We start from the raw sequence: 27318 nt of genomic DNA, 5'->3' as shown, positions 1-27318 counted from the left end.
GGGGGCCCCAAATCAATGTGCTTTGTTCTCCCACCAGAAAGGGGGAAGGCAGGGGACCGTGCACAGGAAAGCTCTACCTGTCATTCACACGGAACAGGGGCCATCAGGGCCTGGCCCTTCAGGTGTCACCCCAGCGACCCAGAAGACAGCCACACATCACTTCAAAAAGCAGCTTTAATTTACCAAATTTATTAACGAAAGATGAACAAAAGATCCCTGTCCTCTAGTCCTCAAGCTTGTAATAAACCTTACTTCAAAAGCAAGCTGCTCAAGAAACTCCACCAGCAAAGACAACTACTGGCTCTGATTTACTTGGTGACAAAGACTGGTTGAGCATGTCCTATGTGCCAGGCCCTGAGCTACTGTTCCAGCCACTGGCCCAACCTCCAAGTGCTGGCGTAGCCCTGGGTTCTCGCTGGCTCTGGTTTCTTCTCTCTCTCTCTTCCCAGGGACATTTCATAAAGGCATAAATCTGCAAACACTATCTGGTGACTCCCAACGTTGTATATTCAGGCCCACACCCCACATCCCTGCACCGCACTGCCTGCTCTCCATTTGGATCTCACTGGGGTTTCACGTGTAAATGCCCCCAATGAAACTCTTGGTCCTTCTATTTCCCATTCTCCTAGTCTTCCCCATTTTTGTTGCCTGCTCTCCATCCAATCACTGACAGGAGTCACCCCTGAATCCTCTCTTTCCCCCCAATCTGCATCCTGTCCATCAATAAATCATGTTTGCTCTGCCTTCCCAAAGTATGTCCCAGGATCACTTCTCACGATCCCCCACGGATGCCACCCACCTCCAACTTCCCCATCTTCTTTCTCTGCTTCAACAGCCACCTAACTGGTCTCCATCTTTATTCCTGCTCCACAAAGTTCATTCCCTGCACAGCAGCCAGTAGAGCAGGTCACATCAGCATCCACTTGCAAACCTCCAGTGGCTGCCCACTGAACACAGAATAAACTCTCTATGGTAGCCTCCCAGACCCTGTGTAATCCAGCCCTGTAACCTCTCTGGTCACAACTGATGGTCTCCAGCACAGCATCCCTCTGTCTTGGCATCAAGGACATTGCCCGGCATACAGGAGGCTCAGCCAATAGTTTGCTTTGTTTACACCTATCTTCTTTCTGTCCCACAAGTACACAAGCCTCTTTGCACCAGCACCAGCGTCTGCTCCATCTGCAAAGCCCCACTCCCTTGGATTCACATGGCTGGTTCCTTCTTGTGGTTTACCTTTTGGCTCAAATATACCCCTTAGAACGGTCTTCGCAGACCCCTCAACACCCCATCTAAATTGCCATCACTGTCCCATTTTCTTCACGACGCTAATTCACTCCATAACACTATATTGTCTATTGACTTATGTTTGGTTTTTCGCTGCCCGCACCTAGAAGATAAGTAAGCTCCATGAGGGCAGGGGCCATGGCTGTCTGGTTCACTGCTGTATTCCCACCACCAAGAACACCGGCCACAGCATGTGCTTAAGAGGCATCTGACAGGTGGATCAACGAAGGGAATCACTCCTGTTCTCACTGTCAAATGTTTGCAGTCATCCGACCTCCTCTCTGACTTCATGACAAAGCTTCTCCTAAAGGGGTCCATGGCATCCCTTTATAAATGAAAAATAAAGTCACCTTTAATTCCTTGGAAATTAAATCCTTGTTCCTTGGAAATTCCTCAAGCGCTCTTGACGTTAATGAATGATCCTGCAGCCTTGCAAATCCAGGGTGGGGAGCTAGAGTGGCCATGACTCTTCAGAGCAAAGATCTGGGTCCTGGACCTGTTCCAAGACTCACTTCAGGAAACCGGCAAGGCGTGGCTTTACGTGTAGGAGATGAGATTGCTGAACAGTTACAAGTAAAAATTATTAAACTTAATCATATTACACACTGAAAAAGTTCATATTGAAAAGGAACCCACAGCAAATACTTTTATAAAGGATAGAATTGTTATACTGAATGATCACCCCTCAATCTACTGGTGCTGTAAATGTACATTTGCATAGGTTACATTTTCTTAAAGCAGGTACCCTGGTGCGACCATCCTGGAAATGAACTCCCTTTGAAAACACACCATGGCTTGCCAGAGAGTGACAAATAGATGCCTACAGAGAAAAATTAACTAGCTGGAAATAACAGACAGATCATTTCTTCTGACAGATGTGTCTGTAAACATGGCTCCCTTTTCTGAGAAGAAGAAGCAGTGAAAAAATTTCCTCCATTCGTTCCTAAACAGTGACATGTTGTAGAGAATGGGGTTGACGGCCGAGTTGGCAAAGGTGAAGGCCACCACCCAGAAGAAGAGGGACGGCCAGATGACCAGGTTTTGCTCGAAGTTCTGGATCAGAATGAGGAGGATGGTGACGATGATGGGGCTCCACATGACGAAGAAGGAGATCATGAGCAGGAACAGGGTGCGGAAGAGCCGGACGTCCTGCTGGGACACACGGAGCTGGTGGCTCTCCGAGGAAGCCAGGGTCATCGTGAGCCTTCTCCTTGACGCCTTCGTGATCTGCAGGAACACAAAACAGAGCCGGCGCCACAGTTTACGGCAGGACATCGGCAGTGTTGATCCTGGAGGGGCAGAGGAGGCCCAGGAGTTGGAATCTGCCGTTCCCACTGCACTGGGACTACTTGGCTTTGGGCTTTGTGCGGAGAGAGCTCCCTTCTCAGAGGCCTGGCTCGCTGCCCGCGTTTAGGATGCGCTGGTCAGCTGGCCTCCTGAGAAATAAGGCAGATCATCCGTGTTATAAATAGTGCTGACGAGGGGAAGTGCAAAGCCAGAATGCAATGGTCTAGAAGAGAGATGTGTGAACACAGGTTCAGGTGTCATTCAAGACTCCCTTTCCCAGGAAGAAAGAGGAGCTGGCCAGAGCACTGCTAGTGACACGTGTTGAAAAACTGAAACCATTTCCCATTTATGCCCCCAGGGGAGAGGTGACAGCTGGTAGGATAAACATCCTCGTGCCTATCTTTGCACACCTAGATGAGCATATCAGTAGAATAAATTCTCAACAGTGGAACTGAAAGGACCTCTAATATTTTGTACTAATGAGCAGGGTCAGCATTAGAGCAGAGGGATTGTGGGCAAGGAGGCAACTTGGCAAGGTGACATGGGTTCAGAAGGGTGTTCTGGACTCTTCTTTCAGGAGCCCTTGCAGGCACTGCTCTCTGAACCTTCTGCCCAGTCTCTTCTGGTCAGTTAGAGGGTCTTGCTTCAGCATCCATCAGAGAAGCTGGCTACTAATTGGCTGTGGGCCGCCTTGGACATATGGCCCATCAACTGAGGCAGGCTAACCAGATTAAAATAAAGCCCTGCATGTCCTCTCACCCCACTGTCCCACGTAAAAACAGTATTTTTGGAACAGACAAATGCTTCATAACATCTCAGAACCAGAGTGTTGGAGCTAGATGGGCCCATGCATGGTTGGAGCAGCACTTCTCAGACTTCACTCTGCCTGTGAGGCATTCAGCACTATTTTATTTAAGTGTAGATTCTGATTTTGCATGCCCCGAGGACTGCACTTTGAGTAGCCAAGGCCTACTCCACGCCTTCATTCTACAGGTGAAGAAACAGGCCCTCCAGAGAGAGGGTTCAGCCAAAGCACTTTGAAAACAGGAGCCTTAGAACTGTTCACATCAGAGGGCGAAAGCCCCACAGGAGCTGAGTCCGTGAGAGAGAAGGTGGGGCTTCCCCAGAGGCCCTAAAGACCCCAGTGCTTAGGCTCACACTGCCCCGGGGATACATACAGAGTCCCGCGCTTACGCCTAATTCTAATTTTCCTCTAAAATGGGGCCCTGCACCCACTAGCCTGACATGCTTTGTTCCAGCCTGTGACCTCTGTCCCAGGTAAGAGATCCAATTCCGAATGTCTTGCCACATTCGTGGTGCTTGCTTACTTGCCTTTGCTTAGTCTGGCCCTGTGTCCTGCTTCTCCTGCAGGAGCAGGCTGCTGGGCACACAATGAGTGCTTACATGTCTGGAGACTTTAATAGCCAAAACCCTTTTTTTGTTTGTTTGTTTGTTTTTTTGCAGTACGCGAGCCTCTCACTGTTGTGGCCTCTCCCGTTGCGGAGCACAGGCTCCGGACGCGCAGGCTCAGCGCCCATGGCTCATGGGCCCAGCCGCTCCGCGGCATGTGGGATCTTCCCGGACGGGGGCACGAGCCCGTGTCCCCTGTATCGGCAGGCGGACTCTCAACCACTGCGCCACCAGGGAAGCCCCAAAACTCTTATTGTTCGTTAGCTCTGCCCGGGCCTTCCTAGGACCATTCCCCTAAAATTATTGCATCTCAAGAGATGAAGCAATTAGAAAGTAATCAGAATCATTCAAATTTGGGGCAAGATTAACTCCAAGACCCGAATGGCTTAAAATATTCTCTTTAGAATACTTCTAATTAGCTAATTAAAGGGTAGCCATTTAATTTTCCTGTGATTAAATACAGCTGCTTCTGTGTAGTAGTTTTGGTCCACTTCTAGGTGACGGGGACCCAGGCAACAGGTGCTGAATGAACAGAACCCCTTCCTTCCCACCCACTCCCCGCCAAGAACAACAGGAATCAGGATCACCGAGCTTCACGAAAGGCTCCCTGTGTGCCAGCCACTGTACAATGCATCTGTTTTATAAATTGCCACATTTAATCTTCAAAACTGCTCGTTGGATTCGTGCTATTATTATCTTCGCTCCAGAGATGAGGAAATTGAATCTCGGGAAATGTGAGTAGCTTGTTGAAGGTCACTCTGCTAGTGATGAATGGTCAAAGCCCCCATCTGTGAAACTCCAGCTCAGGTGAGCTGAAGATGAGCGATATCATAAAAGGCTCCAGCCCTCTTCCTGGAGTTGCCTTCCACTTCCGCCCCCCTGCTCTGCAGCGGGGTGACTGCTCAGACCCATAGGCTAAAAGCCACACTGGCACATCTAAGCTGGAAGGTGCTGTGTAGAATCAAAGTTAGAATATGTGTTCAGGTGAAAGCTGGTGAACCTGAGACCTTGGATGATTGACCTGGGAGGGTAACAGCTGCCCAGGGGCAGGTGGGTAGGCTGCAGGGGAAATGGCACCACTTCTGAGTAGGCTAAGTGCAGCCTGGTGGGCACACGAGGATGATTCCAACAGCAGCCTCATTGCTAGTGCTGTCCACACTGCTCTTCCAAGAAGGATGGAGTCCCTGGTACAGTGTCTTTTAGATATTTTTTTTTGGTTTTGGGGGTTCTTTTGGGGTTTTTCTGGCCTCACCGTGCAGCTTGCGGGATCTTAATTCCCCGACCAGGGCTTGAACCCTGGGCCCTTGGCAGTGAAAGTCGGGAGTCAACCACTGGATTGCCAGGGAGTTCCCTAGATATTTTTTGAATGAATGATGTGGATGGAAGTTCATACCTATTGAGCACTTACTATGTGCCAAATCCTTGTACATATCACTTGGTTTATCTCTTTAAATTCTCCTAACGATTCTGTGACATATGTACTTTGATGATCTCCATTTTATTTTGCTTTATTTTATTTTATTTTAATTTAATTTTTATTGGAGTATAGTTGATTTACAATGTTGTGTTAGTTTCAGGTGTGTAGCAAAGCGAATCAGTTATACATATACATATATCCACTCTTTTTTAGATTCTTTTCCCGTCTAGGCCATTGCAGAGTATTGAGTAGAGTTCCCAGTGCTATACAGTAGGTCCTTATTAATTATCTACTTTATATATAGTAGTGTGTGTATGTCAACCCCAATCTTCCAATTTATCCCTCTTTCCACTTACCCCCTGGTAATCATAATTTTGTTTTCTACATCTGTAACTCTATTTCTGTTTTGTAGATAAGTGATGATCCCCATTTTACAGAGGAGGAAACTGAGGCTCAAAGAGGTTAAGGAAATTGCCCAACAGTACCCAGCTAAGCAGTCGCAGAGCTGGGCTTCAAACCTTGGCAGTCTGACTCCAGTCCATGCTTAAACTTAAACTAATTCCTTCCCACCCTCTAATATCTCTGTCAGTGGAAATCCTTCCATCCAGCCTGTAACTCCAAGCTCTAATGCCAGGGACTCCGGGAGGGCATCCTGGTTCATCTGCCGTTGGCATCCTGCAGCGCTTTGTTTCAGGTACTCACGTGGCACTTGCCACATATTCTACGGTAGATGTTGAAGCATCATTCTTACCTCTGAGTCCCACCAGACTGCAGCTCCCTGGGGCTGGGCAGCCCTGTGGCTGCTGTGGTCAGGGGCTCTGGCAAGTGTCTGACAATGACCGTGAGCAGACAGCAAAACAACTGACTCACGGGCCAAGTGAACATGTGCTTGGCTCTTTTTTTAGCACTGACTGATGCTACCCTATTTCCTTCCATCCGCAGTTCCCACAGCTCTGAGGGAGTGAGAAGGAAAATGGGCCCATTATAATAAAATGCTGCTCCTCCCTGCTCCCTTCCCCACATTAGATGACAAGACTAGTCGTCTTTTGTTCAGGGTTTAAAGTGTCTCTGGCATTACACTGAATGCTTGCTGTGCTTTTAGATCAAATTAAAAGCTCGATAAACTTTTGAGGATTAACTTTAATCCTTAAAACAAGCCTGTGGGGTATGCTCTCATTTTGGGGACAAGAGACGGAGGCCCTGAGAGGTGAAGTGACTTGCTCAAGGCCTCACGGTCAAGTGGGGGAAGGGTACCTCAGGGGGTACGCTCTTCACCGCCAGTCACACCACTGCCACTACCAGGACAGAGGACAGAGCTCCCGGGAACGTGGCCCACGGCCACCACCATCAGGGTCACTGGCACTCCATAAAATGTAAATGCTTCGGCCCACCTTCAGACACTCTGATTCTGTGGGTCTGAGTGGGCCTAGGAATCCGCACTTTTTATAAACTCCCCAGGTTATTCTCAATCACTAAAGTATGAGAACTACTCATCTAGGACAACAGGCTTGGAGTTTCTCCCCCAGTCCTTTGAAAAGTCACTTTTAAATTGCCTGAGACTCTCTGCCTTCACATTCACATGAGCATCTGAAGGCTACGAGCAAAGCTTCTCCCCACCCCACATCCCTCTGTCACCCCACGCCACCAGACCACAGCCGCGGACAGGTGGATGTGGGGAGAGGTCGCTCCCACTGACCCAGCTCCAGCCCCTGGGGTTGGGTCTCCTCTGAGGGCTGCTTGGTCAATCCACAACCTCCCTATTAGAATCATCAGACAACAGACTCCATCCTTCCAGAGGACCAACCTCCCCTTCCATCACCGGCAAGCAGGCCCCAAAGCTGGGGAATGAGATCCAGGCATGGAGAAAGGAAGGGCCACGTGTTCACTACCTAAGACCTTCACATTTAGTCGAAAGGGATTTCACTTCCCAGTTAAGCCCTGAGATAGGTGAAGGTTTTCCAACTTCAGGCCAGACACTCACTCTGTCATTCAACATATATTTATTGAGCCCCTACTATGTGGCCAACACTCCTACAGGTGCCGGATGCACAGCAAGAAACAAGGTAGCACTGCCCACCCCGCACTTCCATTCTAGTGTTTGGGTGGTGAGGGGCCTGGGGGTGAAGGGAGAGGGGGACCAAGAAACCTATAAGCTGTCACAAAGCCTGCCATGGTGCTGGTTACTGGGTGACAATATAAACCAAGCCCCACCAGCAAGCATGGTCAGCCTGATCAAAGGCACTGAGGAGTGGCCTGGAGACTATTACCCTGGGAAACTGTTGATAGGAAAAAGCCACTGGAGATGTAGAGCACGCCTGAGTCAGGAGGAAAGAGGAAGCAGGGAAGGCAGAGGGTGATAAAGGCCATTGCCATGAGCAACTGAAGCAGCCCCAGAAAAAAAGAGCCCCAGTGAAGCCTCCTCTCAGTGCTCACCCAGGGCAGAGCCAGCAACCAGGGTAGCGGCTTGAGAATGGCGGTTCCCAAAGGAGAGTCTGTGGAGCACCAGCCCAGAGAGAGCTCTGTGGGGAAAAGGCGGTCTGCAGTCAGGTTTAGCAATGCTGCCTACTCTATTCCAGAGATGGAGATTCTCAAAGTTCATGAGCATAATAAAGGCTCTGAGAAGGCCTGCAGCAAAGAAACCCATTTAACTTTGATTAACCCAGCATTTTCCAAACTCCTTTGATCATAGAACCCTTTCTAACATCTAACATCCCATGGAGTTCTAGAGAACGCTTTAGGGGACACTCTGCTTGTGAGGAATAAAAGTCAGGGTGATTTGAAAGAGACATTTCTCAGGCCTAGAGATGGTACCTGAGTTAGAGGCAGCAGTGACAGGTGAGAGGTAGGGCTGGTGGGAAAAGGGTCGGTAGTGTAGTTATCTGTCCTATGGTTTCAAATGATTTGCTAATTGTGTCTCTATGAATATAGCTAATTAATATTGATGTTCAATTGATTTTACAGAGTTTTGCTCTTGATAGAAAAAGCTCAGCAGAAAGGCTGATTCAGGGTCTCTGAGTTATGAGTATCTTCAGAGGAAGAGAGACGCAAGCTAGGCGGCCCCACCCAGGCTCTCCACCTGGCAGCTTACCAGCTTCCAAGTTACAAACAGGAGCAAAGTGAGAACAAATGTAATAGTCCTCCTGGGATATGGTCAATAGTCAGTTTTGCCAGTGGGGTGGAAAGTAATCTTCTGAAAGTCTTATATTTGCATTAATGTTGCAATTTTCAAAATCACATTAGATCTCTTTCATATTAAAGTCTAACAGTTTGTTCAAAGCATTATCATACCTGCAATTCTCATTTTATTGTGTTAAATGATTCACTGAGGCCCATTTGGCTCCAGAGGGAACTGAGGCCCACATTCATTAAGCGACTTGCCTAAGGTCACACAGTAATAAAGCTTGGACTAGAATCTGGGGCTCGTGACTCTTTGTCCAGTGGTTTTCCCACTGTCCCAAAGGAGAAGGTGCTGTTGGCCCTTTCAGTGTGATCAAAGTTTGTGTCTTACTCATTCAATGAGTGTTTATTAAGCCCCTACAATGAATAAGCCAGGCTCTATTTTAGGCACAGGACTATGGCAGTAAACAAAACAAAGTCTCTGCCTTCAGGGAGCTTGCATTCTAGTGGGCAAGACAGATGATATGCAAGTAAATACACACAAATGGAATATGACAGGGGTTGGAAGTGCTTTGAAGAGAAATAAATCAGGATCAGGGACTAGAGAATGATGGGGAATCTCTCTGGAGAAGAGCCTTTTGAGCAGAGACCTAAATGAAGTGGGGGAGTGGCCCATGCAGAAGTCTGGGGGGGAGAGATCCAGGAGAGGAAATGGCAGGTGCAAAGGCCCTGAGGCAGCAGTGTGTTGGCGTGTGTGAGAAAGAGCCCCAAGGACACGAGGGAGGGGGAGAAGATGACGCAAGAGGGGCAGGCAGGGGACAGATCACACAGGGCCTTAAGGTGAGGGTTTTAGCTTTTCCTCCATCTGTGAGGGAAGTGATGGGATCTAAATTATATCATTGACTCACTGCTCAGAGCACCATTTCATAACTGTGAGTCACGATAGACACTCGATTCATCCAGGAGCTGTCCTGAGGTCTGGGATGGGAAGAACGGAAGGCTGGCCGTGAGTTTATAGGCAAAGTGTCTGGAACTGCAGTTAGAGGCAGATGGATAAGAGGACACATCAGGGCTCGAGGATTCCTAGGATGTTTCCAGGTGGGCCCTGGCCCGAGGAAAAGAATATCCTTTCCATAGAATAAGTCAGTCCTTCCTCAGAAGGTGGCTGAGAACCATGAGGCACGAGTGAAAAGGGACAGATCAGAACCCTCTTGCCTCTAATGGACTCAGGAGTGGGACTGCCCAAGCAGGAGAGGTCGGATGCCACAGCCAGCTTCTGCCCAGCCCTCATCTAGCCAGCCAGCTCTGCTCTAGGGCCAGTCCCATGTTCTTGCGGTGCTCCAAATCTGGGCCCTGCTGTTTATTCTCTCAAAAATCTCAGCAGTACGTCTTCCCAGCATGCTGTGAGAGGATTAGAGGAACAGTCTCGCCTAACAATTAACAACAGCTGTAATTTATTCATCCCCTGCTACAGGCAGGCATGACACTCACCATAGTCCCACCAGGAGTATCTCCTATGTATCTCACAAAAATCTTAAACCGTTGGACTTTTGATCATTATTTTGCAGATGAGGGAACAGAGGTTCAGAGAAGGTAAGTAACTTGCCAAGGCCACACAGCAAGTAAGGGGCAGATTCAGGACTCAAAGGCAGGTTATTAAAATAACCCCTTCTGGTCTCCGTGTTTTTTATGGCCCTTTGCTTTTTCTCCCTTTTCCCTCCTTTTTCTCTTTTAACAATTTGCAAAGTGTTTTCAAACTAAGCCTCAGTATCACTCCTTAATGTGTTTCAGGGTTTCACTGCATTGAATAGCAGCACCTTTGTCTGTCTCCCCCTTCCCTTTCTTGTGTTAAAGCTCCTTCTAGATAGAGAATGTGACTTGCTTACTCTTGACCAATCTCTACTCCCCAACAACACTTTGCACAGAGCAAATTCTTAACAAATGTCTGAGGAATTAAAGTGTTGGGACTCTGGAACCAGACTGCCTGGGTTTAAGTCCTGATACTGCTGCTTATGAGCTGTGTGCCCTTTCATAAGTTACTTAACCTCTCTGTGCCTTGGTTTCCTCATCTGTAATTCTGGTTAGGATTAAATGAATTCCTGACACATTGTAAACACCATATAAATATTTTTAAAATAATTTTTTAAAAATTCATTCTCCATTTCTCTTCCTTTTTCCCTCCCTTCTTTTCTTTTAACATAATGATAGTAACTAACGCTTACATAGCATTTACACATGCCAGGCTCCCACTGCAAGCACTTTACAGACCTCAGCTCCAGGCCCGAATCTGCCTCATACCCTTGAACAAGCCCCAGGTGGGACGTCACTTAAACAGGTCACAAGTCAACTGGTGGGGAAGAGTCTAGGGACTAACATGGGGGGCCGTCTCACACAGGATCCAGAGATTAGAAGACTCGGATGGAGGTTGGCCTGGTTTTGGGTTCTAAAGCATCTAAGAAGGTCACAGATCTTTAGCTACAACAAAAGAGCCCTAACAGTGGCCAGACAGCAGGCAGGACCTAAGGGCTCCACTTCAACCTGCTTGTTCGCCATATGACGCATTATATGCTATAAAACCAAGATTCAACAACGGTGAACCTCGGAGAGGACTCAAGCATTTCGCATTAAACCTTCTGAAATGAGCATGAACACATGTAGATGCCATCTACCTGGGCCAGCACCTCGCATGCAAATATGCTGCCTCAAGGGGTAAGAAAGAGGCTGGCAAGTCTTTTTTATGTCCCTGTACATAGTCACATTGAAGATAGAGATCATTTCCTGTTTCAGTGCACTTTTACAAGGCACATGCCCTGGGAGCGGGGGGTAGCAATTAGAGGGATAGAGGAGGGGCTTCTCGTATGCTCTGTTTCTCGTTCTGTTTCTGGGAGCTGTTTCTGGGAGTGTGGTCAATTTGTGAGCTGTGCGTGTATGCTGGGTGTGCTTTTCTGTATTTATATTGTACTTCAATAAAAGTTTTTAAAAGTGTACATTCTTTATCACCACACTGCTGTTTGTGATGGGGAAACAATAGACACAACCCAAAAGCCCATAAAATAAATTACGTCACAACTATATGATGGAGAACCATGAAGCCATTAGAAATAATGAGGCAGAGATATAGGAACCGATCTGGAAGGATGTTATGATACAGTGCTAATCAAAAAAAGGAACTTACAAAGCAGACAGCATTATCTCAAATCTAAAAAAAAAACATTGGGTTGAACCATGGTAATAGTTGATATTTTATAGTTGACCATTTTATATGGTTCATTATATATATATACACACACACATATATATATATACGTATGTGTTTATATGTACACAGATATACATACACATACTCACATTGCATAGAAATATGTATATATATATAAATTTATAAGAAAAATAACCTGAAAAAATGTACTTTAAATTGTCAACAGTGGGGGTAAACCAGATTTTTAGTATCTGTGTTACACATTTCTATGTCTTTAATTTTTTATAATGAGCTTGTATTACTTTAGTGATCAGCAAAAACAAATGATAATAATAAAAGTCACATAGATATAACTTTTTTAAAAAGACCAAACTTTTGTCCCTCAGCGTTGCAGAGGGATGGATCTGGGCAGTGAACCAGGATTGGGCTGGTGCGAATTCTAAGGTAAATTTTGACCTGGAAATGCCAAGGTTCATCTGAAATACCCCAAGCCTGAGTGAAGTTCAGCCACGGCGCTTGAAGCAAACATACCTGTAAAATTTTGGAGTAACTGATCACAATAAGCAGTCCTGGTACCAAGAAGTTCAAAGTAACAAATGACACATCCCAGGAGATTTCTCCGGCAATGCTGGGCCAAACCAGTGTGCAAATCGGAATTTCCTAGTTACAAAAAGGAAGAGAAGGTCATTTAATGCTGGCTTTTTATTTGGCCTTTAGCTCAGCCCCAGGTGGGGTTACCTGGCACTGTTACAATGTTGTGTTACCCTGTTGTGTTTTGCTGTTACACAACTGGTATGACAAGAAACCCCCGACTCCCTTCCATTGCCCACACAACCCCACTTACAAGTCATTCCCCTCTGACCCTCAGAATCACCATAATTATTATTCCCATTCTCCAAGGGAGGCACGTGGGCCTCAGGGTCCCAGGCTGGGAAGACCCAGAGTCAGTTCCCAGGCATGGCTCCAGGTCCAGTGCTCTTTCCACTTCCCTGGGCTGAGCTGCAAAGAGCCCTTGAGCCTTCTCTTCCAAGACCTTCATTTTACAGGGGAAAAATCTGACCCCTGAAAGTTTACATAGATTGGAAGTGATGTGCTACACGCAAACATATAAAACCTGGAGTGAGGTGTGCCTCTCCTCCAGGGGAGAATGCAACAGCCCCAGAGTGAAGGTGCAGCCACGGTCATCAAGATGTAAAACCACTGGATGGGGCAGAAGAGCATGCAGGTTTGTGACCTTGCTGCTGTCACTATGTTGCGTTGAATTCAAATGTTTGACACTAACTACAAACCCCGAAACATGTTCCCAGACCTCACTGGATAGTTACTAAGCTGCTGCAACAATTTTTTCCAATGAACAAACAGGTCAATGACAAGAGATCTATTTATCCTCCCAAACACAAATCTCCAGCGCCTGCTTGACTATAGGACAAAACTCTTTAGAAAACAAGAGTCCTACACACTTCTGGACACATAGAACAGATTTTTTAAGAGCATATTCTGTGTAAAAAGACCACATTATTGATTTCTGGTGGACAAGGCACCTTAACCACAGTCCATAAGTAGTATCATTATTCATAGCATCATTCATTCATTCATTCATTTAACCAATATTTATTGAATGCTATACTAAGCAAAGGCAAAGAATTTTTATCATTTCCCAACGTGTATCATAATTGCATGGTCAAACTCAAAATAGAGTCAAATAATCACTCCTTTTCCTATTCAGTATCTAAAATTCTCTGAGCATTTATTCTTTGCCAGGAAGCACTTTACATATATTATCTCATGGAATGTTCATCACAACCTTATTGAAATGCATAGTTATTTTTCCCATTACACAGAGGAGGAAGCTAAAGCTTAGAAATTTCCTCCTAAAATAATAGTCTAAAACCCTAAAGATGTAGTCCTTTTTAGTCATCTCCAAAGAGATGAGTGGTTATAGAGGGTATCCTGGAACCTACCAAAACTGCTAAGGCAAGTCAGGCAGGGAAGAATGCTTTAGTTATATTTGTACCCTGAGAGGGTGCTGGGGGTGAGAATGTTGCTTCCTTTTCCTGTTTTGTTTAGACAGTTTACAAATGCACTGGACATTCTAAAAACTTGTTCCTTCATCCCCACCCCCACTGTGCACACCGGATGGAATAAAGTTTATTAGAGCTTTCTACATTTTTGTGATTGGAAAGAAATTTGTGTCTCTCAAGGATCTTCTGAATATTGACAGTGCAGGGACCACAGCTCTTTGGGAAATCCAGGTAGCCTATGCTTGTACTCAGACCTCCACCCACCAGGGACCCCTTATTCCAGTGCATTGGGTGGGCAACACAGATCAGCAGAAATGTTGAAGCAGCAAACAGAAGAAACAGATTCCAGCCCTGAGTGTGACTTAGTCTCTAATTCTTTTTTTTTTTTTTTTTGCAGTACGCGGGCCTCTCACTGTTGTGGCCTCTCCCATTGCGGAGCAGAGGCTCCGGACGCGCAGGCTCAGCGGCCATGGCTCACGTGCCCAGCCGCTCCGCGGCATGTGGGATCTTCCCGGACAGGGGCACGAACCCGTGTCCTCTGCATCGGCCGGCGGACTCTCAACCACTGCGCCACCAGGGAAGCCCAGTCTCTAATTCTTATGCTTGTGATGGGAAAAATGTACAGGGAGGGAGGGCAGAGAAACAGATGACCCCAGAAGCATTTCTTAAAACCCCCAAGAACTCCCAACTCTTTCTGAAAACCCTCTCCAGAATGTCTGCCTAACCCTCTCCAAGCTTAACAAGATTTTGTAGAAGACTGTGTAATGATAGAGCAAGGTGTTCTCTCTACATTAGGGACAAAAATATAGATCCTTAAATAATCTGCCTGCATTAGCCTCGTATTGTTGAAGAAAATGTGTAGGTGCAAATGAAAAGGTATCTATCCACACACACACACAGGCATAGAAAAGACTGGAAAGATACACTCCAGAAAATTAAGTGTCGGGCTTCCCTGGTGGAGCAGTGATTAAAATCCACCTGCCAATGCAGGGGACACAGGTTCAAGCCCTGGTCTGGGAAGATCCCACATGCCGAGGAGCAACTAAGCCCATGCACCACAACTACCGAGCCTGCGCTCTAGAGCCCGCGAGCCACAACTACTGAAGCCCATGCGCCACAACTACTGAAGCCCATGCGCCTAGAGCCCGTGCTCTGCAACAAGAGAAGCCACTGCAATGAGAAGCCTGCGCACCGCGACAAAGTGTAGCCCCCGCTCACCGCAACTAGAGAAAGCCTGCGCGCAGCAACGAAGACCCAACACAGCCAAAAATAAATAAATAAAAATAAATAAATTTATAAAAAAAAATAAAAAGGAAATTTGAAAACCAAAAGTGCTGGGCCTGCTTTGTTACTGAGCTACAGAAGCAGAGCTGGCTGAGCTGATAACAGTGTCCTTTAATCTATTTGTCCAACCACTCGCTGACTCAAGCCATGGTGACTAAGCCACTGTGAGGCTACAGTGAGGATGCGAAAGGAGGCTATGCTACAGTCAGGGAGGGAAAAAAGCACTAGGAAACTTCAGTACAGAGCGGCAAGCCCAGACATCCAGGAGGGGTTGTGTCAGCTGTGCGTGGAAGGATGGGGCTTCAGTCAAGGGAATGGGGAAGCTGGAGCTCAGTGTCTGGACCAGAAAGGATGTAGATGGGAGGCCACGTACAATGGTGTGAAGTGTGGTTGACCGTGACTGGTATTCCCATCCCAAGCTCCATCTCTCCCCAGCAATCTCACCCATTTTCCACGGTGGCTTTTTGCAGATGCTGTTGCAATCTCCTCTTTCCAGCCCAGTCTTCTCCTGAACCCCAGACTGGCCCCACTGCCCTGAGTGCATCTCTATAGGATGCCTCACAGGCACTTCTAGCCTCCAGTGTCCCACCCCAAAGATTCCACCTCCTGCATCATCAACTCCGGGCACGGAGCCGCCATTTTCCAAGCTGTCAGATACCTGAGTGCTGGCCTTCCACCTTCTTCTTCCCTCTCCACTCAGTGGGAACTCCTAGGTTCTGCCTTAATAGCTACCCAACCCACCACAAGCTCGTTCTCACTGCTCCCCCTCCCCCCACAGACCACAGACCAGGCCATCTCTCACCTCCTAAGTCCCAACGCCCTAAAGGGTGTGTAACTGGCCCTTCTCTAGTTGACCCCCACCAACCCTTCCAGCACCATCTCTTGCCAACATTGTGGGCTATCTCCTCTGCCTGTGATGTCCCTCCAGTCCCCCACGTCACTCATTCTTTTCCAGGAAGACTTTCCTGTGGATGGGGGACATCTATCTACAGGCACTGCTCAAGTGCTGACCCCTCCCCGCACTGGCTGACTCATTTGCAAATGCCACCTGATTCCAGCTGTTTCCGGTCAGCTTCTCTAATGACTCTTCCTGGAATACCCTTGGGAACACCTTTGTAAATAGTTCTCCCTGCCCCACCTCTTCAAACAAAATGGAAGACTTCAAAGTCATTTTAAGGAACTAGGAATCCTAGTTATATATCTCCTCTCCTATCAGCTTCCCAGCAGAGAAGAAAGAACATACCCATGGCAAGAGATGGACTTACTTTCCTATATCTTAAAAGTATCCTCTAATATTAACAAATGTGAGGAAACTTGTTTGTCTCCTCAGCCAATCCACATTCAGTAGGGACACGACGACATTATTGGCCTGGTATTAAACTGGGGCAGGGCAGAGCAGTGGGACCAAGCGCTCCTCTGGAAGTGTGAACTCATGGGAGAGGCACCAGGAGGAACAGACAGACCCCAGCTAACTTCTGCTTCCATCCTTTGCCCATTCTGTAACTACAGGCATCTTCTCCTTCAGAAAATAAATGAGAACACCAATTCGTGGGGTTACTGTGGGGTTACCGAACTGTGCAGGGTCTGGGACCAGAATCTGCATGATCCACAGGCCCCTCCTTGAAAAGAAGGGCGGTATCTTGGTCGTGTGGCTCACGGCGGGGGCAGGAGGGAGGGGTGCTCAGTGTTTGCAGAATCAATGGGCAGCACACTCTGACCGGGGTGGACAGTCCTCCCCACCTGCCAATGAGGGTCATGCCCCACCAGGGCCACAGCATACACAGGCAGGAATCCCACTGGCAAAGGCTGAGCTGACCCGGCTGAGATGTCTAAGTTGCTAGGATGTGTCCACCCTCTTAAAATGGCAGTCTTTTATTTTACCGCAATCAGAAGAATTGTACTGTTTGAAAAATGTTTAAAATATTTATAACCAAAGATAAGGAAACTAATAATAGCTGGCAACTCTTGAGCGCTTAACTGTGTGTGTGCCAGGTGTTAGCTCATTTACTGAACTTCCGTCCCCACAGTAATCCTATAAGGTTAATACTGCTATTGTGCCCATTTGGCAAATGAGGAAAGTGAGGTATAGAGAGATGAGACCACTTGCCTCTGGCTCACAGCTCCTAAATGGCAGAGATGGGATTCACGCAGAACATCTGACTCCAAAGCCTGCATTCCTAATACCAAATTATTTAGCATTTTCTAGCCTGTCTATCATTTCATCTAAGTTTGAAAGAGTCTGGTCACCTTGACTGCTTGGTACTCACTGCCCAAATGGACAAAGGTAATCATGTTCTTGGGGGTTTTTTGTGGGGGGAGCTCAGATAAACAGAAAACTCTGAGAGGCACTGTTTCCCGGGCCGGTGCTCCTTGAGGGGAGGGAGCCAGCATGCGCCTGGGTTTAGTTAGTTCTCTCAGCTGGTGGTTTGGGTAGGAAAATGTCCCCCCCATCCAAAACCTCCATATTTAGTGTCCAAGTAGGAGCGGGCAGGCAGAATCTACAGCCAGGAAGCTGGGAGTAGAGGATTGAGAAAACAAGCATTTGCTAATTTTAAATGTGAGTCTCAATTCAGTCTAGACTAGATCCTTCTCTGTCTCTTTTTTTTCAATGGCCCCACCCCTTCCCCCCTGCTATTTCTCAGTCTTTTCAACTTATTTCTTTAACTGCAGAGCCTCACTTGGCCCACCTATAAAGTAAGATGTTTCCTACATATTCAGGTCATGGCCCTTGAGGAACCAGGAGTTTTCTGTTTGTTGGCTTACTGGCAGGTGTGGATATGTGTGTGTTGGGGGCTGAGGGGCAGGTGGGGGAAAAGACAGAGGATGGAGAGCTGGAAAGGACTGTCCCAGTTTTTCCTTACAAGCTCCCCGGCCCCACCTCTACTAATTTCAGGGAACAGGGGTCCTGCAGCCAGCTCACCTGGCCCCTCATCTTCTGAGATGCTGTGCGGACCCATTCTCTCCCAGTGGCTTTCCCCATATCCCTCTCCAAAGGCTCTTAAGACCAAGGAGGTGTTTCTGCATTGAAACAAGAGGGGTCTGTGAGCCCAGCCCCAAGGGGGACTGAGGGAAGACCACCACAACACAGACCTCCACGGAAGCACCTTACGGTAAACTCCAACCTCCACAGATGCCCTACCTGAGGTAAAATACAGAGTGGCAAGGCACGGAAGGTCCTGCATCTGTGCGAAGGCCTTCTCACTCAGACAATCCCCGTGTCCACGTCAGCAAGAAGTTTTAGTCTGGGTTTTTGGCTGGGAGGTGACAATAGCCTCATTTTTTAGTGTTATTTTCCAGTTAAGTAAGAGGGTACCTAAAACAGTTGTAAAAGGGGGAGGCACAAAGATACCTGTCTGGAAACATAAGATATCCTTAAGGTATGTTCTATGTGTTTTAACTCCCTGAGTTCTGTGAAATCCCTCAAGTCTGTGAAAAATACAGAAACACTGTAACTCAGTGAGAGAATAACTTAAAAAAGTCAAAAGACAGATGGCAGAATCCCAGCCCCCCAGAGACTTTTCGGTTTGAAAAGTTTGATTTCGGTTTGATTTGTGTTAAAAACTATATATATATATATATATATATATATATATATATATATATCACAGGATGCAGACTTCTCTCCCCAGTGAAAGGCCTGTGTGAGAGACCAGTCTGGGAAACGTCCAGAGAAGCCCACTTCTGCATTCACGTCAGCCTACGTTCACCTTCATAGCTAGAAGCCTTCCCCCCTCCCTCCCGGCCCTCCCACCCCTTCTGGTCACTGCTTAGGGCTCTCTTTGGGACTGTGATTTCTTCTGGGAGGCCCCACACTCCTTCCTAGGGCCAAGGAAGTGTCCCACGGCCAGAAAACCAGCGACTGCTGTCGTAGGGAAAAGGAACGGGGCGGAGAACCCAGCCTCGGGCAGACACTCCAGGAGGCTGAGCCTCGAGGCTCGCGCCTTCCCGTGGGGCGTACGTACCTCTGTCCCCGGCCCTCCCCGCGAGGCCCACAGAACCTAACACCGCGATAACAGCCAGAACCGCCGGCCACTGTCGAGGTCAGGTGGCCCGGGTGAATCTCCGCGCGCAAACCCTGCAGCGGCGCCACAGGGCAGCAAAGGGAACAAACCTGCGCCCGCAATTCTGTACCGCGGGACAGGAATAGCCTCGAGCCAATGTCATGAACTGTGCGCAGAATCTTTTTTAGATCCTGGACCCCCGCAATGATCCTAATGATCTGGGTGCGCTGCCCAGAATAACGCTTATGGGCTCAGCCTCTGGAATCTTCGGAACATTTGGGGCGCCCAAGATACTCTGAAGCCACTCTTCATTCAAAGCTCCCAGGGTAAGATCCCATGGTCTAATCTTTCCGTCTTGCAGTTGGAAAAACTGAGGCTCCGGAGGGGAAGTCACAGCCCCGCTAGAGGCAGCACTAGGTCCGGGGTCTCTGGGTCAACAAAGCCCTTTCTCCCCGGCCCATTCACACACACCTGCCCGCGATTCTCAAAGCAGGACCCTCATCCGGCCCGCACTGAATCTGCTGAGCGCGATCTTAGCTCCTCCTCGCGCTAAGGCTGAGACACCCTGAGCAAGTTACTCTCTGTGTACCTTAGCTTCCTCATCTGTAAATAGGTGTGATAATAAGAGTACTAAGAGAAAGCAGAATTTACTATAATGTGATCAGTCATTCCGGGTCCCCTAGTTCGGTCTGTCTGGCCGCTAAGCCCCTTACTCCATTAATCTCTCAATAGTCAGTGCACTTTACAGGCATTACGGGGGCTCCACTTACAACGTTTTGGAGGGCGTTTATGAGATCTACATCGTAGGGTCACAGTGAAATTTCACAGATAAAACTTAGTGCCGCGCACGGTGACACAACGATTAAATGCAGCAAACGGCCTAATTGTTTTGTTGTTTTTGTTAATGACCATCCTAGATCACCGTTTCCGGCGCAACCCGCCTGCCAGCCTTTCCCGGACACCTGCCCCGCGTGCACACCCCGGCGCTCACCTCGTCGGCGCCGGAGAACCGCTGCTGGACGACGCGGAAGAAGATGCAGAGGGGCAGCGCGGCGAACGCCGAGTAGCCCCAGATAAGCGCGAGCAGCGCGGCCCGCGCCCGCCGCCCCGGGCGCCGCACGCCGCGCTGCAGGCGCACGATGCACACCATGCGCTCCAAGCTGACTGCCGCCAGCGTCAGGATGGTGACGCTGCCGCTCAGGGTCATCACGTAGAAGAGCAGGTGGCAGGCACCCGGGCCCAGCACCCAGGCCTCTGTCCAGCGCACGGCCAGCACGGGCGGGATGGCGCTGGTGAAGAGCAGGTCCGCGCAGAAAAGGTTGAGCACCAGGCTGGCTGTGGTGCCGCGGCGCCGTCGGCGCGCTACCAGCACCAAGGCGCACACGTTGCCCAGCAGCGACACCGCGAAGATGAGTGCCAGCACCACAGTCTCCACGGCGCTCAGCACCAACCGGTGGTCGCCCTTGACATCGGAGAAGAACGGGAAGCGGGTGCGGTTGGTCCGCTCCAGGCTGCGCGCGGGCCCAATGCCCGCCGCCTGCGCGCACTGAGGGGACATGCCGGGCACACCGCGGCCCGCAGCCGTCTGCGAGCGGGCTCATCTGGGAGGTGACTGAGTGCGAAGGCGGGGAAAGAGGGAGGGAGACGGTTGCGACATCTCCCCTCTGGCCCCCTCCCGCCTGAGCAGCGCCGGCGCTGGGCGTTGCGAGCTAAGCCTGGGGCGCGCGCGGGAACGAGGAAGTACCGGCAACGCCGGCTGGAAACACCCAGGCTGGGAGGGAGGCGGCAGCCCAGGCAGAGGCCGCTCTCGGGCCGATTAGGAGCGCCCGAGCGGCCCGGAAACCCCACCTAGCGAACCCCCAGAAACCCCCCAAGGCCTCCCCAGCCCCCTTCATCCTCCAGAGGCACCCGGAGGATGACCTTAATCCACTGATTTAGCTAAAACTGATTTAGGAGTGCCGGAGCTGGACCTGTGATCGCAAAATGTGAGATCATTTTGGCCTGTGCTTTTCAGGCTTCGCCAGAGAAGTCTCACAGGTCTGCGGATAAATCCTTGCAATGGGCCCAGATCTTTTTGGGGGGCAAGGGAACCAGTTGTTTATCATTGCTTAGTAACATGTGACTGGGTAGACTGGCTCACCTCTCTGTGCCCTTGTTTTTTTAAAATCTATAAATGGACATAATATCTCATTGGGTAATTGTGAGGATCATATAAAGGGATTCACACTTGGCACACAGTAATTGCTCACGAAACTTCATCAATTATTACCATAATTAAAATCCATGTAAATTCAGTGTTCTGAACAAAGATATAAAATGCTTTAATGTAAAAAGAGTGGGCCCCCCAAAATCTTGAATAAACTTAGCACCCCGGAAAGACAGACACTCCAAATGCACACACAGGTGGTGAATGCGCCTCTGGCACCCCAATTTAAAAAGCACTGGACAATCCAGTCCCCTTACAGATGAGGAAACTGAGGCACAGCAAGAAGTGACTTGTCCAGGGTGGCCCCTGGTTAGTAATAAAAGGCCCTGACCCAGATGTTTCCACCACACCCCTGCTGTCTAGTTTTCTGTATGGTAAATTAGACAGAGAATGAAAGTATGCTTGTGGCCCTAGACCCAGTGACCACATCCCTGGCCAGACACCGTCCCACCATGCACACCCTCACCATCTTCCCCTTTGCCATGCTACCAGGTCATCTGTCTTGTAATCATCTCTGTGTATTTATTAAAAATTTGGTGTACCAGCCTTGAGGTGCTCTCTGGCACGCGGGTGGGGTGCATTTGTGTTTGCTTATCACTGTGGCATTTGGGGTCTGAGTTGGCAATGTGACCTCTGACCTGAAGGGCAGACTGCATGTCAGTGAGAGATGTTCAACTTGAACCTTGACTAAATTCAGGTAGTAAAAGAGAAGCAGTTTGCTTCCCGACACAGTTGATAAAGGGCAAGAGATTGAAATAAAGGTAACTCAAGTGGGATTTGGTAACACATGTGCGTGCAAGTGCCATGGAGACAGGAAGAGGTTTCCCCAGAGTGGACAACCAGAGTGGGGTCTCTGTGCTAGAAAGCCTTCTTCATCATTACCCTCCAGAGTTCTCCCAATGGCAAAATGGTGAGTACAGATGTTCCCAAACTTTCTCCTTTCACATCACCTTCATGGCACCTGTAGGCCAAAAGAAATACCCAACAGTTCCATTTATTAAGCAGCTGGGTCCAAATAACTTGACGTTATGTCCTAACAACTTAGTAGCCATCTGGGAAAACAATAAATGAATGAATTTTTAAAATAAAATTTTCATCTTTCTTAAATAATGACTTCCTAAAGGGACGGGTGTCCCTGTTGAGCTCCACAAAGCTGGGAATTGGAGGGACACTGCCACTCTCATCTCCTGCTCCACACTGATCTCCATGTATTCGCTTTCCATCACAGTAACCCCTGAAAACCCAGATTTGTCAATGGGTTTAATGTTGAAACTGTGAAAAACCCAGAGCTAGAAGTCCATGTGGGGTTCGGTGAGCGTTCAGCAGCACTGTGTTTCCTGGGACCCCCAAGCACACATGGACAGTGGTTAGAACACAGGCACGGACACTAGCCTGCCAGGACCCGAATCCTGACTGTGCTACTAAGTGTGTGAGCTTGGGCAAGTTATTTTAGCTTTAAGTGTTTCAATCTTCCCGTGTATCAAAAGGGTGTAACAGAGCTTCCCTGGTGGCGCAGTGGTTGAGAGTCTGCCTGCCGATGCAGGGGACACGGGTTCGTGCCCCGGTCTGGGAAGATCCCACATGCCGCGGAGCGGCTGGGCCCATGAGCCATGGCTGCTGAGCCTGTGCGTCCGGAGCGTGTGCTCCGCAACGGGAGAGGCCACAACAGTGAGGGGCCCCTGTACAGCAAAAAAAAAAAAAAAAAAAGGGTATAATAACAGTACCACCTCATAGGGTTTAGGGGGATTAAATGAAGTTCCTACCTGTAACACACTTAGCACAGTTGTCATCCAGGGGACACTGGGTCAGGCTCTGTGCTCAACACTGTGTGTGGACTTAATGGCTGACCACACATCCCTGTTGCTGAGACAGTCTCAGGTTATGAGATTATTATTAGAACCCTCTTTCGCTCTCAAATTGCTCTGGTTTGGAAGATAAATTATGTGGTAGCCTAACTTTATGTTTTTTGGTTTTTGGTTTTTTTGCGGTACACGGGCCTCTCACTGTCGTGGCCTCTCCCGTTGAGGAGCACAGGCTCCGGACATGCAGGCTCAGCGGCCATGGCTCATGGGCCCAGCCACTTCGCGGCATGTGGGATCTTCCCGGATCGGGGCATGAACCCGCGTCCCCTGCATCATCGGCAGGCGGACTCTCAACCACTGCGCCACCAGGGAAGCCCTACCTTTATGTTTTTTAACGCATTCAGTGCTCCTACAGGTTGCAGGCACTAAGATTTGAATCTGAGCAGTCTGATTCCAGGGCCCCTGCTATTAGCCACTAGAGCAGTGCTTCTTAACTGGGGGGAGATTTTAGACACACACACCCTCCACCACAGAGACATTTGGTAATATCTGGAGACATTTTTGGTTGTCATACTAGGGGGATTGCTACTGGCGTCCAGTGGGTAGGGGAGAGGCTAGGGGTGTGGCCGAACATCGTGCAATGCACAGCACAGACCGACAACAAAGAATTGTCCAGCCCCACATATCAATGGTGCTGAGACTGAGAAACCCTGTCCTCTTGAGGCCTCAGCAGACTTTACTGCTTACTATTGATTTCTGTTGTGAAGTCCCACCTTGTGGCAAAAGCCAGAAATGTAATTATTTTCCTGGTAGGAGTTTCACTGCAAACTCTATAAACCCTTTAGCCAACTCACTGGTGAAGCTCAGCTTTGTGCTGTGGCCCTAGGTGGCCAAGGCTGCGAAATCCCCTTAGTCCATGGGGCCAGGTACAGAGTCACCAGGGTGGATTGACATCACATGTCCCTTGGAGACAAGACAGTAGGAAACCACAGACTGAGCCCTTGTTGTGAGAGTTGTATTCACTGCTTATGGTCATTAATTACTGTTAGTGTTAGTATCATGCTCCCTTGCCTCTTCCACTCTAAGATAAAATGGTAAAAATGGAGACGAGGATCCACCAAATATAAAAATGGACAGTCTAGTTTCTGAGCTAAAGAGGAGGGGACTTTTTCTGTGTGTGGTTTTCTTAATTTCCCTCTGGAAAAACTTTCATAAAGTTTGTATGAAAATGCCTTCCAGCCTGCAGTTTCCTCTCCAAACTTCTCTGTGGGTAGTCTATGGATCATCTATTTACCTACATATCTACATCTATCGGGTCTGAGACATAAGTCCTTGCAGAGGTCAGAGTATCTCCTTGCAAAATTAGGATCTATTCTGGAGCAGAGTGCAAAGGGCGCTTATCCCTGCATAAACACTTAAACACTTAAACTCTCCCTCCTGCCTCCGCTCCTCCCATCCTATCAAAGCGGGCTCCCACAAGACCTCAGGTCAAGCTGCCCTGAGTGTTCACAGCTGAGTGACCACCTCAGCCAGGCCAGCAGGGCGCAGGGAGGGCCACCTCTTGCTTCTACTCCAAGGAGGCCCAAGGGCACTGAGTGGCCTTCGGGCACATGCAAAGTGGAGGGCATGAGAGCCACGCTGTTCTTGAGAAAGGGCACGGGCTTTTGCGGGCCTCGGGCCTGTAATCCCCCTTGCTGTCCATATCACACCTATCTGTCAAAAGCCAAGTAGAAAGTGGCAAAGGAAAAAGCTAAGTCCAGTGGGACAAGTGATCAGCACCTGGTCGTGAAGTATTCACATTCTAGGGGCCCAGGGCAGGTATCTGTCAATGAGATCTGGTGGCCCAGCCATACCTAACACATGCCATGCTTTATAAAAATTAGAAAAGTGAGCAGACACTTAGGAAAAGGCAAGGTGGATGCAGCCAAGGCTCTGAGCCTGGGGAGGAGGGCCTCGCTGGGTTTCAGCCTCCGCGTGCACCCCTCAGGTGGGTGTCCTTGGCAGGGTTTGCAGGCTTGTGCCGCCAGGGCCCTTCTCACTGGCTCGTCCTGCCACTTGTTGGTGGCCTCTGCTCCAGCCCTCAGATCCCCCCTCATACCTATCACATAGGGGTTGCTGACTGGATAAAAGTGTGTGCTATCAAGCCAACCATTTGCCTGGGGACTGTCCTCAAGCTCGCTGTTGTGGGAATCTCGCCTGAGGAGATGTAGGGGTCAGCCTTATAGCAACTGCGAGGACTGAGATGTACAAAGAGGGGCTGGCGCCGGGCCTGATGGTTGGAGTCCTAGTGTGACGACACTTGGTTTCCTGAGGCATACAAAGAGGGAGCCTTTCCAATGCATTTCTTTCCTGCTTGAATTGGCTAGAATTAACTCCTGTTGCTTATCACCAAGATGCCTAATCTTGGAAGATCTGCCTCCCCAAGGCTTGTTGCTTTAAAGATGGTCTTTATTTTAATGGCAACCAGACTGCCTCTAAAAGGGATTTGGTGATCACCTTGCTCCATTTTTTTTTTTTTGGCCGCACTGCATGGTAGGATCTTAGTTCCCTAACCAGAGATCAAACCCGGGCCCACTGCAGTGGAAGCGCAGAGTCCCAACCACTGGACCACCAGGGAATTCCTGCACCTTGCTCCACTCTTCCAAAAAGAAGCTGCAACTACAAATTTTTGTACTCAGAAAGGAAAGCAATTCAGAGAAGGTCCATTTCTACGGAAGTGGCAGCTTTTCTCCGTGGGCCCCTCTCAGTGAGGAGCCACAATGGCCAGTCTAGGAGGGAAAGTGGCCCACACGACGCACACTGATGGCTCCATCCTTACCACACGCCTGGCACCAGGCCAGGCCCTAGAAATGTGAAGACAGGGTGGGTGATGTCAGCACAGTCCCAAAGGAGCCTTCTGCAATCCAAGATGTGATTTCACTGAAATTCTGCATTTCCCAAGAAGACCATTGGCCAAGGTCTTAAACAGTATATTGCAAGATTTCTCTTGCATCACTTTTTTTTTTTTTACTTCTTTATTCCTTCTATGTTTCTGATTATAAAACAGGAAGATTTGGAAAATGCAAGAAATAACTCAGAGAAAATAAACATAACCATCATTCTTCCATGCAGTGATAACCCCGTGAAGTTTTGCTGTGTAGACTTCCAGTGTTTTTTCTGTGCATCTGAGGCTGTCTGTAGGCATACAGGTACTTTACAAACTGGGGGTCAGGGCGCACCCACTATTTTATAATATGGATTTTAAAAATTTCCTGAAACATTATTTTTCTGTTCTGTCCTTCCGTTCCCCCAATGCACATGGCTGCCCCATGATACACCTCTTACTGCCCAGAGCTTGGCTGCAGGTGGGGGACACACCCAACCACACAGTCTCCAACAATGGCTCCCAGAAGCCCGTCCTTGCTTCACTTTCCACTGGTCTAAAGTGAAACAAGAAAAATACAGACTACATAGTTTTTTTATGAGGCTAAGTACATCCACTTTTAATTGTAAGGTTGTGTTCTGCTGACTTTTATGCTAAACTTCTTTTTTTTTAGGACAGAGTATTTTTAAAAAAGAAAAAACCCTAAGGGGCTTCCCTGGTGGCACAGTGGTTAAGAATCTGCCTGCCAATGCAGGAGACACGGGTTTGAGCCCTGGTCCGGGAAGATCCCACATGCCGTGGAACAACTAAGCCTGTGCACCACAACTACTGAGCCTGTGCTCTAGAGCCCACGAGCCACAACTACTGAGCCCATGTGCCACAACTACCGAAGCCCATACACCTAGAGCCCGTGCTCCCAACAAGAGAAGCCACCACAATGAGAAGCCCACGCACCAAAACAAAGAGTAGCCCCCACTCGCCACAACCAGAGAAAAGCCCGCGTGCAGCAACGAAGACCCAATGCAGCCAAAAATAAAATAAATAAAATAAAATAAATTTTTAAAAAATAAAAAGAAACAACCCCATGTAAAAAGGTTGACCTATGTAAAAACCCTATGAGACTTATTGAGATTTATAATAGAAAAAAGTTATCCTGACCTGTGAGGTCCTAAAATCCAGGAACTTCTGCTCTAGGACTCCAGGAGAACTCAGTCCAGGCACACAAGCCCAGACCATGACTATAATAAGGATGCATGGATTTATACAAGAAAAGACCTCCAAATTTAAAAAAACCTTTCATGTTCATGCTCTTATCTCCTCCTGAGGACTGCTATCCAGGGCAGGTAGTGTAGTCTCTCATTCTGCAGATGAGGCAGCAGAAGGGCTCAGCAGGGCAAAGGGAGAGGGTCCAGCTCACATGGCTGGTT

The 27318-nt window shown here is 48.5% G+C and overlaps 1 protein-coding gene across 4 annotated transcripts; it reads right to left on the bottom strand.

The window, feature by feature from the left end:
* Nucleotides 1–1919: 1919 nt before the first annotated feature.
* FFAR4 (free fatty acid receptor 4) lies at nt 1920–20634 on the bottom strand. Of its 4 annotated transcripts, none has more exons than XM_029200871.1 (3): nt 20012–20634; nt 12246–12374; nt 1920–2511 (listed from the first exon to the last, which is right to left on the bottom strand). In XM_029200871.1, the coding sequence occupies exons 1-3, from the start codon at nt 20576–20578 to the stop codon at nt 2122–2124; spliced, it is 1086 nt and encodes a 361-aa protein (XP_029056704.1). In that variant the 5' UTR covers nt 20579–20634; the 3' UTR covers nt 1920–2121. The 4 variants fall into 4 exon arrangements, with proteins under 4 accessions (XP_029056704.1, XP_029056706.1, XP_029056705.1 ...); XM_029200873.1 differs by having other exon boundaries at nt 2014–2511; nt 20168–20585; XM_029200870.1 differs by having other exon boundaries at nt 2122–2536; nt 12229–12374; nt 20012–20578.
* Between the last annotated feature and the right edge of the window lie 6684 nt (nt 20635–27318).

Source organism: Monodon monoceros, unplaced genomic scaffold, assembly GCF_005190385.1.
Source record: "Monodon monoceros isolate NGI ecotype Baffin Bay Population unplaced genomic scaffold, NGI_Narwhal_1 Super_Scaffold_4, whole genome shotgun sequence".
Lineage (NCBI taxonomy): Eukaryota > Metazoa > Chordata > Mammalia > Artiodactyla > Monodontidae > Monodon > Monodon monoceros.
The sequence above is the reverse complement of the archived record's forward strand: the minus strand, read 5'-3'. Positions and strand labels throughout refer to the sequence as shown.